Source organism: Crocodylus porosus, unplaced genomic scaffold (assembly GCF_001723895.1).
Source record: "Crocodylus porosus isolate Cpor-Errol unplaced genomic scaffold, CroPor_comp1, whole genome shotgun sequence".
Taxonomy (NCBI): domain Eukaryota; kingdom Metazoa; phylum Chordata; order Crocodylia; family Crocodylidae; genus Crocodylus; species Crocodylus porosus.
The window spans coordinates 63,776,791-63,788,840 of NW_017728886.1; the positions used below are offsets into that span (position 1 = coordinate 63,776,791).

Consider the following 12,050-nt stretch of genomic DNA (forward strand, 5'->3'; position numbering starts at 1 on the left):
TGTTCAATCATTTGTCAAGCTGTATAGAAAATGCTGAGTCAATGGATGCCACCTGTATGATATTTTCATTACCTGTTTATAAAGCAACTGCTCATTTTCTCTAGCATAACAGAACAGAACATCTGTAAGAATTTTTCTCACATTCTCTTGCTGGAAATACTGCATTTCAGGAAATCTAAAAAAGAAAAAATATATTCTACTGAAGTGAACAACAAATATCACAAAGACCTTCTCAGGCACCTGATTTAGATATACACCTGGGCTTCTACAAGCAGTTCTAGGTAAGACTTTGTAGCTGTTCTTCATTATCCTTTTGCAGTTGTTACAGAATAATATTTTTAAATGCTATATTTGTCTCACAAACAACATTCTGAACCACATACTTTTCAATATTATAATAAATACCAATTGTTAGTTCTCCTTAAATGGATGCATCCTTTGTTAGGCTAGCCATCCCTACAATGAAGCAAGTGTCAGGTAGATCATTCTGATTGCCATTTTGTGCAGGTGACCAATCCACTGAAAATGGGATTCTCCTAGGGTGTATCTACACGTGTGCTTTACTACAGAGAGTAGACTAATTAGCTCCACAGCAAAGTGTCGTCATCCACATCTGCACTGGTATTAGGACGTGGTAAATAAATTAACATTGCCATAAGGTAGTACTGTTGAGGAAAGTACTGTCTTACGGAGAAGTACTTATGTGCACTGAAATGCACATGTAAACAGTGACAGGAGCTGGCTGGGGCAAGAGGGAGCTGAAGTACAGGGAGGCTGCTGCTGTCCAGCCCTGCACTTTAGCACTGTCATGCCCTAGCCAGCCTCTCCGTTGTCAGCTGCAGCCAGCCGGAGCCTGGGGCTGACCATCTGGGACCCTGGCCAGCCCACGTCTGCTCCACCCCGGCTCCAAGTGCTGCAGCCCCAGGAGCAAGTGTAGACATCGTGTCTGTGAGTGACTTGCTCTACCATAGTTACATGCATAGGTACACCCCTACAGTACCTCGTCAGAGACAGACATCTCTCACATAAGACCATTTTCCCCAGCTGTCCAAAATATGGGTTCAATTGGCATTTTCTATAAAGAAAACCTTTCCCCACTTGGCACTGAATCCTGCTGAAGCATGGCTCCTCTGTAGCACAGCAAATCATGGCTATATTACCTTCAGAAGGCAGGGTACAGTGGCACCTTACAGACTAACTCACTCAGAGGCATAAGCTTTTGTAAGTAACAGCTTACTTCATCAAAGCATCTCTGAATGTCAAGGATATGATGAAGTAAGCTGCTGCCTAGGAAAGCTTATGCTTGTCTGAATTGATTAGGTCTGTAAGGTGTCACTGCTACATCTTCTGCCTGACTTCAGACAAATACAGCTAATGCCCTCTTCACATTAACTCTTGTCTGCGGTATAGTATATTTAAGGTGTCTCATTATAGTGCTGCTTGACATTAAACAAGCAACAAAGATATGCAGAATAGGTGGCACTGGCTGAAGCAGCTGCTAAAGCAGGAACAGGGAACAAGAGAACTGTCTCCTTTAAAACGGTGCAGTGGTATGTAACCACATTCCCACTTACAGCCTGGTTCCAACACTACACCAATGACTGGTCCTGCATAATGGATTCAAGAGAGCCTAAGAATATTTCTACAAATAAGGAGTTATAATTGAAGAGACTATGAATCATTCAAACATTTGATTTTGATATCTGGGAAAATTAGACAAATAATATAGGTCTCAAATCCTCTCCTTCCTTTTTAGTGTCCTTGTGACAAGGTATTTAGCAGAATTTGCATATTCATTGGAATAACAGGGCTGCACTGTTAGCACGTCTGCCATATCCTCAAATTTAGGATCTCTGAGATGTCAACTGCATGTGCCTCAACACCTGCGCCACCCCAGCCCCAGGTCTCAAATAATTACCAGTGACTTGTATATGACATATATTCTTGCATTCCTTGCATTTGCTTTAACTGGTATATCAGTTTCAAGATCAGTATTCAGTCCTGATGGCCATGTTTTCCAACATAAAAAGTGGCAGAAGAAGCCCTTATAAAGGGTATAGCTGCTCTGGTACATTAGCTAGTTTATATAATTTCTAATTGTATTTCCCATATATCACTTTGATTATTGATATATGTGTCAGCATTTTGATATAAAAAAAATTAGGATAATTTTACAAGGACACTTTAATAAGCAACAGTAAGCCATTAAAATGTCTTAAAATAGCCCAAGTTGCACAAAATTCTAGGACCTAATCATGTGCTAATGGGAGCTGTACTCACAATGAGATGATGAAGTCCTGAAGTACTTGGGATTTAACAAGATCCTGTACATACTAGATCTACTAAAACTTTCTATGATGAAGGATGATTAGGCTCTACTGCCAAGTATAGACAATCTAATAGCCTGAAGCTAAATTGATTCGATCTTCGCAGGTTAGTCTAAGCTGTGTAGACTAAACAAATAAGCAAGGTGAACAAACATTCACTTTTGATTCCAGAAATGTAGCCAGCCATATGCCTGCACTGGCGCAGCCCAGAAGCCAGGGGGTACCAGAGCACGCCTCCCTGATCAGCTACAGCAGACACACTGGACCAGGGCTAGTCCACCTACCATGTGGGGTGAGGTGGTTTGCAGAAGAGATGAGGGACTGTAAGTTAACTTGAATCGGAGACAGAAGTTAAATAAACGGATTTAACCTAAATCAGTTAAGTCTGATGCTGTATCCATCCAGGTTTATCTTAAACTGGTTCTGGGTATATTAAAAGCAGATTATGTGCACTAAACTTCTGTTATGTTGCAGATTTGAACTAGTTTCCGATCACTTATGCTGGTTTATGTGTAATTTCTGTCCCCAGCCTACATGTTCATAAAGGGCAGGCAGTCCTATATAATACCTTAATATTTTACTACCCAAGAAAATGAACTCTAGATATATTAAAAATGTTAAGGGATAGGAAATTCAAGATGCCAAGAAGTTGGGAAAAATGCTGCTACATAAGCATCAAGAACTAGAACAACGTAAATATTATTGTGTAGCTAGTTGCAAACCGTTCGTGATTGTGTAAATCTGTTCCTTGTTTGAGTGACAGAGACAGACAAAGAAAACGCATTAAAGTGAACTTATACAAGGTGTCTCTCTACAAATCAGTACACAAACAAAGCAGCCTGAAGCCGAGAACAGACTTGCATGAGTGACTATATGAAATGCTAACACAGAAAAGAATACAAATAAAAGGGGAAGGACTGGAGAAAAAGGAAGAGAACTATTTTGAAAGGGTAACTCAGAAGAATTGCAGTGTTACTTGATAACAGAACGATTTCTGATATTTTCTTCCATGTTCCCTACTGTTTAAAATAAATGCAGCACTGCCTGACAATTTTCAAGGGCTCCCGTGTATTTCAGATTTCATGTGTGAAAAGGCACATATATGAAACCCAGTTATTTGTGCACAGGCAAACATATGGGATATATTACACAGGATGGCTGAACACAAAATCAGTCATTCATGTATATTAACTGTCCATCTCTAGGAATCTGAAAACATAAACAGTTGCTATTTTCTTGTAGCTATTCAAATATGGCATTTTCTTCATATAACTTGTCAGGATTATTATGCTACAAGTATTCATGGAATTGCTTTTGCTTGGGTTAGATTAAAAATGGGATAAAGTGTGAAGGGCTGAAGTTACCTCTTTAAAAATACCTTAAAATTTAGGTGAACATATATTTTTACCAGAAAACCAAATAATATTTTTAATGCATTTTGGGACAGGCATAGCGTGATCCTGTCCCCTCAAAAGATATTAATGAGGAAAGAAGGCCCTGGGGATGTAACTCCAGGAACAGATGTGGTACAACACATTTAAGACTTAATTTTGTAAAGAGAGTAATTTAAGTCTTATTTAATGAAAAAATTTGGGAATGTCCAAACATCCAGTGGAAGAGTAAACACCTAAAATAATAAGAGAACCCTGCTTAAAAGGAAACACAAGAAATATTTCCTCGAGAAAAATACATGGGTGATTGTGGATACAATTATAGCACAATGGGAATGGGACCTCTAGGTTCTACTATACCACAGATTATAAACTAAAACTAAAACTAAAAGCCTCATGTAAATAGTAAAATTTATAGGGCATATGATGCAGTGGATAGCACAGGACGCTTGGCTCTTATGTCTAGTTTTAAGTCAGTCTTGTTGAGCCTTACCGTGCAACCATGAGCAACACTGTGCCTCAGGTTAACCAGCTGCAAAATGGATATCATATTGCCAACCATGCATAATAAAAGAATAACAGGTATAGCTTGCAAATCATGAGATTTTTTTTTAAACACACTTTGAGTTCATTTCATGTACCTTGGGTTTTTCCGAAACTTTTCTGAGCCATTCATACCAGTTTCATGCTTTCCTCCACCACAATTAGAGATAGCAATTTCCTTAAAAATGAAGCTGAGCTTCTTTCATATTCACATGGTACAAGCTGCTCAGGTTCTGGAGTACAGCTTTTAGTGTTCTGTGGAGATACCCGAGCTAACATGGGTACCGAAAGTAATCTACTCAAACCAACACAGAGATCAGTACAGGCTAATTTTTCTCCTTCATGGCAAGTTAAATTAGCCCGCAGTGGATTCTGTGCTATTACCATTAGGCTGCTTCTGGGCAGGGCTAACTCACTTAAAATTAGCTTCAGTATCACTACCTACACTGCAATCTACAGTATAGACATACCCTAAGAAAAACACTAATTATGATGAGAATTTGAATAAAATCCTTAGAATAAACAGCACTGTGCATTCCTCACAATGGTAATGAAAGTTTAATTATAAAAACAATCAAAAGGATTAAATATCAAAGCACAGAGTTAGGGGACATGAATATGATGTCAGCAAAAATCCTGACAAGAGTCCTGGTATGAAGAGCGCAACATTTTTCTGGCATCTGAAAGAGGTATACCAGCATTTGGAAACTTGTATGCACTTGTAGTAATCACATTACTATAAAGGAAGGACGCAGCAGAGACTGAAAAGGTACAGTGCAGCAGATGGCAATCAGCATAATTTAGGATTTTGAAAAGATTATTTATGAAGGACTATTATTCAGGCCTGTCCTGTGTAGTTTAGGGAAGAGAGACTAACAAATAAAATTTGAAAATACACAGCTATCCATGAGGATTTAGGAAGAACAACGATGAATTCATGCATAAGACAGTTTAAGTATTCATTATGGGAAATGCAAAAAGCTAGTGATCATGAAGGTTAAGAGGGAACTATCAGTTCAGAAAGAATGTTACAGAGAATGTTACTGTGCAATTAGAAGCTGTTTTAGAAGTGTAGTGTTCTCACATCCAGAAGAGTAGGAACCATTTTAAGAAAATGCTAGGGTAATAAATCTAACTTAATGCTAGGGAAAGACCACATGAAAATCAGCTATTTGATGATCATGTTTTACTGCAGTTAGTAGAAACATATGAATGCTTACTGAAGATTACGATGACTAAAAGTAAAGACCAGCATGAATGAATGGCTACTGTAAAAGTTATTTCAGAGTGTTCTGAAACGACCCATTTTTTTCTTTTCACTGATATAACCCGACTGCGTAGTGGATAGATCATCTACTTCAGAAGCATGGCTAATAAAAGCCAAACAGAGTACAAGCCACCTGAGCAGCAGACAATCCTGCTATTTTAAAGAACTGGAAAAGGCATGTGGGAAAGGGAGAAAAACTGTTTCCCTCTCCCCATGGATATGGAAACATCCAAATGACTGTGGGGAGTTGGTAAGAAATGAACATCTAGGCATCCTCAAAAGAATTTTTCAGTGGTGAGGGATATTGGGAACAGGTTATAATGGAATGACTCGGTGTTGTTCAGAAAGACAGTTCCAGAGATGTAAATCCTAAATACTGAACTTTATCTATTCAAAGGAGGGAAGAGGGGCCCCAGATAATTTATCCATCACAAACTGCAATGAGGAGAGCAAAGTTATAGACAGTGGAACAAGGTAGATGTCAGAGTGAGGGAAAGGTCTTGCTGAGCTTTACTGAGCTTCAGCTTCTATTTAGGAACTTGTTTGGGTAGGGGGAATTAAAATTGGTAAATTTTAGTCCAATTCATAGCTTAAAAGAAAAGAAGTGAGGCTAGTGAGGAGGACTAGCATTTCAGACTCAGAACATCAATGCTTCTTCACAAAGGAATTTGTATGCATTTTATAACAATAAAATAAAACTTTTGCATCTTATGCAACACTACTGGTTTCAAAGACAAGTCTGGGGAGAACTTCTAAAATTGTGCTTTAGTTCCTATTTTTTTTTGTTATTAGAAGATAACAACAGTATTGTTCTTTAGTGCATTTACTGAATGACAGTAATTAATCACAATGTGCTCAAGTCTACTGCATGTAACCATTGTGCATATTCCGATAGGAGTTTCTCTTTTAGGAGAATAATAGAACACAGTATTATACTGGTAGCCTGGTATTGGCTTGTATATATAATTAAAGTTAGGCCAGAACTTTCATTATAACCACCCAGTTTCTCTTAGCCATGGCCTTCTGAAAGGCTTCTTATTTGGAGACAAATGATCTGAACATGGTTACAGCTCAGAAGTGAATGTTGTTGGGAAGCTGAAGGAAAAATCCATTTTGATACATGTCTCAGCTACTGGATGACGAAAAAAGAAACATCATAATTTAGACGTCGTGTTGATCACTAACAACATAATTACTTAACAATGACATCAATACTTACAAATAGTTTTTATTGCAGAATAGGAACTTTGCTTGATTTAACAGGCAAAGATGCTAAGTGCTTTACAAAACTGGTTCTTATTATACAGAAAAGTGCTGAGGTTATAACAGGGACTAATGAAACCGTGTTTACAATGTGACATTCCCTCTTGGTGGACGAGTCTGAAACCAGTGTAACACACAAAAAAGGCAAAGTGTAGTATATTTTCCTGCTGCCCTTCGATATGGGGGGCTACTGGGTTAATCCAAATTTTCAGAAAAATATTTCCGCTAATTACAATGGTAGCAAAATGTGTGAATTCGACTCTCTATTAATTTATTTAAATTTTGATAGTAAAATATTAGGACCATTTAAATCTCCATCAAATTAAAAACCATATTTCTGTACGCTAATTTAAAGCTGATTATTGTTGCACTAGTTAAAACTAATTTTCTCTAGGTAAAAGATTACACAAAATAAGTTTTTCCTACTTTTGCTGATACTTTATAGAGCTAGTATCACTATCTCATCTATATATCAAGTTAGTTTATTCTGTTGATTGTAGGGGCATTTTACCTAGGAAGAGAGATACACACACACATACACACACACACTTTTAAAAACACAGAAGTTGGCAAGTTTAGTACACTTTTTCCAAACCTGCTTCAACTTCTAGCTGATGTACCTTAACAAACAGAACTGACAAGTTTAACTACTACTTTTTTAAAGGGATGTAGGAAAAAAAGATACAGTATTAAATAAAGTATGTTGAAACCCAGGTAAGGAAATGTAAAATATATTTTCACTGAAATATTAACTTGCCTACATTACACATGAACAACGTATTTCATGATTAATTACGCTACAAAACGTATACAACCTCAGTACATGAGGTGTCCAATATAGGCAAATTAATGTTACTGTGACATTTATACTGATGACTTCTGATATTCTCCATTATTGCTGGAAGTAGACACCATTTTGGATAATTACATACAAACAAAATGTCCTTTATCCAAAATTATTGTGCTACCTGGACAGTTAACAAGACCAGAGGAACAGTAGTCTATATCTTGCATTCTTTTACAATACTATACTATATCAATACGATACTATATCAATTTTCATTTCCCTTTTACAATTTATGTATGTATATATTTTAATATTAGAACATGCTGAACAGTTACCATTTACAAACAAAAGAAATACTATTCATGAAAATTTACATGAAATCATACTCTGGTGCTATTATAAATCCAAAGACAGAAATGCATTTGATAAAAATCAGTCCAAATATGGATGTTCAAGAGATTCCACAAAATTATCAGTGACCTTTACTTACGCTTTAAAAATGTTTTTATTGTAAGTGAATTTGATTTACTTTGTAAATGTATACTGTAAATGAATTTTAAGAGTATGACCACCACTGTCTTTGTTTAAAACATAAAAGAATGTATGCAATCCAGTACAGGAGAATGGCACATGTTTAACAAAGCTGCAATTAAATGCAATTGTTTTATACATATTAGAGTCAGTGTTCTAACTCCGGGAAAATATTTTCAGGAAGTGAGAGTTCTAACACAAATAAGTTCCTAAACAGGAATCACTTGAGGCCAAGGAGATAAAAAGATACTTAGTGATAGTAGGGCAATTTTTTAAAAAGGCATCTGTGACAACACTAGAAAAGTGATGCATAAAAATAGAAATGCTAAACTTCTCTAGATGAATGACATTTTCTAACTAATTACACACTGCTTTTCTATTATTGATTGAATAAGTGTTAAGAATTACAGAAAATCATCTGTTCAATCTTTTATTATGAACATAATTTAGTCAAAAGACCTGTCAATTTCTCTTTTCTTTTTTGTTTCCTACAGAAAACTGTATTTTAAATTTAATATAATATTTCCTAAATCTTAACTGAGAAGAGCTTCACTTCAGTGATACCAACAAATCCTTAGAGTATAACATTTAATTCAAGAATATTTTCTGCTCTCTCAAAGACAGAGTCAAAGACAGACTTCTCTTTATACACTGTGTATGTATGTTTCCATGTTCATGTGTTCTTAGCACCTTTGTATTATGCCATCTCAACTTAGGCAAAGAAAACATGATGTTGTACATACAATGTAAGAAAAAAAGTTCAAATTGTAATATTTTTTTCTCAAAAAACTACTTACGTTCTTGTCACATCTTGCTCAATCATTGCTCGCAGCTCTTTATCCTGGAAAAATTTGTTCCAAAGACTCTGAAATAAGTCAAAATAATTGTATTAAATAAAAAATATGATATATTTGAGACTTGCATTATATCCCTGCAAAGTACTCTACAAATATTAACCAATTAATCCACAACATTCCTGGGAGGTAGGTATTATCACTATTTTACAGATGAGAAAGACAGATTAGTGAGTTCCCCAAGGCATCACAGCAAATCAGTGTTGAGCAGGGATTACATTTATAAATTCCTGGCTTCTATCCCTATGCTCAATCCACTAGACCACATTGCTTCTATATACTTAAAAATTAATTATAAATTGGCCTAAATTGCACACTGGCCACTTATTTGCAACTGAGCTTCTTTGCCCTGGCAGAGGTAAATTAAGTTGGGAATGTATAACAATTGAACACCCACAATGAAAATTGGTATTGATCATTTTAAAAGGAAGTTCTCATATCAGGAGCAGAAAGGTAGAAATACAGCAAACTAACTAATCCTAAAATTAAATCTAATTTGAGTCAACTTCAGTCATTCGGTAGCTGTGCTTGTGCTACCCCATCACTTCCTTGCCCTTTTTACTGGGTCCCTGCAAAGGGTAATCTAAATGAAAACTGCTCCTTTTTCCCTTTGCAGGACTGAAATGGATATCACGAGATTGCTGTACTGTTGAGGAAAGTGGAATGTAGAGTCAGCTTTCCCTGGAGGAGCATGGTGCCTTGACAGCATTGATCAGAACTTAGGAGGAACAAAATCCATAGCAGTTCTTTCATTTACTTGGCTTTCAGAACACAGTGGCAGTAGCTGACTATACCACCTGACAAAGAACAGCTAATAGGGTTTAAAAAAAAAAAAATCCCATTCTCGGCCCACCCTGTAAACAATTCATGACTATTTTCAAAGGAGGGGGAAAAAAGTTTGCCAACTGCAGAAACATAAAACTTGTAAAGAAAGAATTCTAATTTAATTTATATTAGTGCATTGCAAGCATAACAGATATTAAAATGTTTGACACTGTCCCCTTAAGACTAGTCGCTTTCCTTTTCTCAGTTAAATTTACTAATATCCTAATTATACCCATCAGATTGCAACTTGAGCAAAACCCCGAGAAACAGTCCTTGGCTCCTGGAAACCTAACTCAGGACAGGCACAGCAAGGTACCAATAACTGTGTGCGCTGAATAGGCAGCATACCAATAAGAAAAGAGAAACACCTCCAGATGCTCAGTAGCAACTCCTTCTGACAATCTACAGAACAATACTACTATACATCTATTTAATTTCCCCTGTTATTACCAATCTGATGAAACAAACCAGGAAATTTTTGTTGCTTGTTTGGCAGAATTTTTGTGGCACTGCAGTTCATCTTACCCCCTCATCCTGTGAAAGTGGATTGTTGATAATCAGGTCTTGCTGCCCAGCTTTTCGAGGGTTTGTTATATGCTAGGGAGGGAAAAAAACAAACAAAAAAACCAACAAGGTTTCTATTTTCAGGTTCTAATTTTAGAAGTACTATACCAATATCCAGGTGTAGAATGTTTGGTTATACTTACTATTTCTTTAATCTTGTTATATGATGTTCTTAAGTTTGAAGTTTTACCTATCCACTGACATTTATCTTGGGGTAGAACATTTAGAAACAGCTGTCAATAAATCAAAACATACATGTAAGAAGTTTAACCAATTTAATGCAACTTTTCAAGTTAAGTCCTATAGGACAGTCTAAACCATTTTAGGGACATGATTTAACAAAATCAGAATCTACATCTGAAATTGACAGAACTGAGGCCCTTGGCAGATGTTACATTTAAGACACAATTAACCATTAATCGCGTCTTAAAATAGCCGAGCCTCACATTCAGGCAATTCATGGTGTGACAAAATGAAAAACCAGCCACAAATTATTCCACAAAATGTGTAATAATTTTTTGTGGTTGGTTTCCATCATGCCTTAAATTGAACAGGTCAGGGTTACTGATGTACAGTTTGATACCCGATTGCAAGGCTTGGTTGACAGCTCCCCCCATTCTGGAACTGTAATGGAGTCTCCAACCAGCTCCCATGTTGTCCTGAAACTGACACGGACAATCAGCCCACTCCCCCTTCCTGGTTGGAGAAGAGGGGGAGATGCGACAGTGAAGAGGACTGGGGGGCTTCTCCCACTGGAGGCTTTAAACCCGACACAGGGCAGTTCTGGCTGACAGGAGCCTCTGCTCCACCGCACCGTGAAGCTCAGCTAGAGCTGCTAGGTGCAGGGCTTAAAGAACTGAATGGAGGCAGCTTCTGCTTCCCACCACTGGGCAGCCTGGCCATAGCTGCCTGGGGTTAGGGCCAATCATCAGCTATTTGCTGGCCCCAGTCTCCAGATAGCCCTGGGTCTCAAATGGGACTGTCTAGTCAGGACTGGCAATCAGCCAAAATTAACTGACAATCAGCCAACTGTCAGCCCTGCAATCAGGCACCCAGCTTTCAACTTATCAGTGCAGGAAGAGCCTCCTGCCATGCGTGTCTGGCATGGCAACAGGCATGACTGTTTGGATCAGATCGCATTGCACCTTTAAACAAACATGTACCAGAAGCCTAAAACCTGAAAGTATATACTTTTAAGTTCCAATAGTTGAGAAGCTAGAGATGGTAAAAGTTATAAGATGCAACATGTTTGATTAGTATAAATAGCCACAGCTTCATTGACAACAATAGAGCTATGACAATTTACCACAGCTGGGGCTCTGGCCAATTCAGATTCCCAATCAGACAAAGAATACAGGAAGAGACCAAATTAAAAGTACACAAGAGGAGTTGTAGGCAGACCATGAATGGAAATTATGCAACATATTTAAAATCAATGAAACTGCAGAAAAGAAACATCCATTTATGCAAAAACTGGCACCACACTAGACATTCAGTTTCTCATCCTCTTTTTTTATTTATATACACCCACCCACCCACTTATGCAGTGTATCTGAAATTTTTTGTAGGTCCTTCTAGTAATGGGAAGCAGGAAAAAGTCCAATTCAAGTAAAGTGACTTACCGTATTTTTCGGACCATAAGACGCACTTTTTCCCCCCCAAAAGTGGGGGGAAAACGAGGGTGCGTCTTATGGTCCG

The 12,050-nt window shown here is 37.4% G+C and overlaps 1 protein-coding gene across 2 annotated transcripts in view; it reads right to left on the bottom strand.

The window, feature by feature from the left end:
• TBC1D5 (TBC1 domain family member 5) overlaps positions 1-12,050 on the bottom strand; it is a 475,698-nt gene that overhangs the window by 201,558 nt on the left and 262,090 nt on the right. For both annotated transcript variants that reach the window (XM_019535723.1, XM_019535731.1), the window contains exons 6-9: positions 10,496-10,585; positions 10,314-10,385; positions 8,907-8,974; positions 73-175 (exon numbers count right to left, since the gene is read on the bottom strand). In XM_019535723.1, the coding sequence (XP_019391268.1) occupies positions 73-175; positions 8,907-8,974; positions 10,314-10,385; positions 10,496-10,585 (333 nt within the window). The remainder of the gene's footprint in view (positions 1-72; positions 176-8,906; positions 8,975-10,313; positions 10,386-10,495; positions 10,586-12,050) is intronic.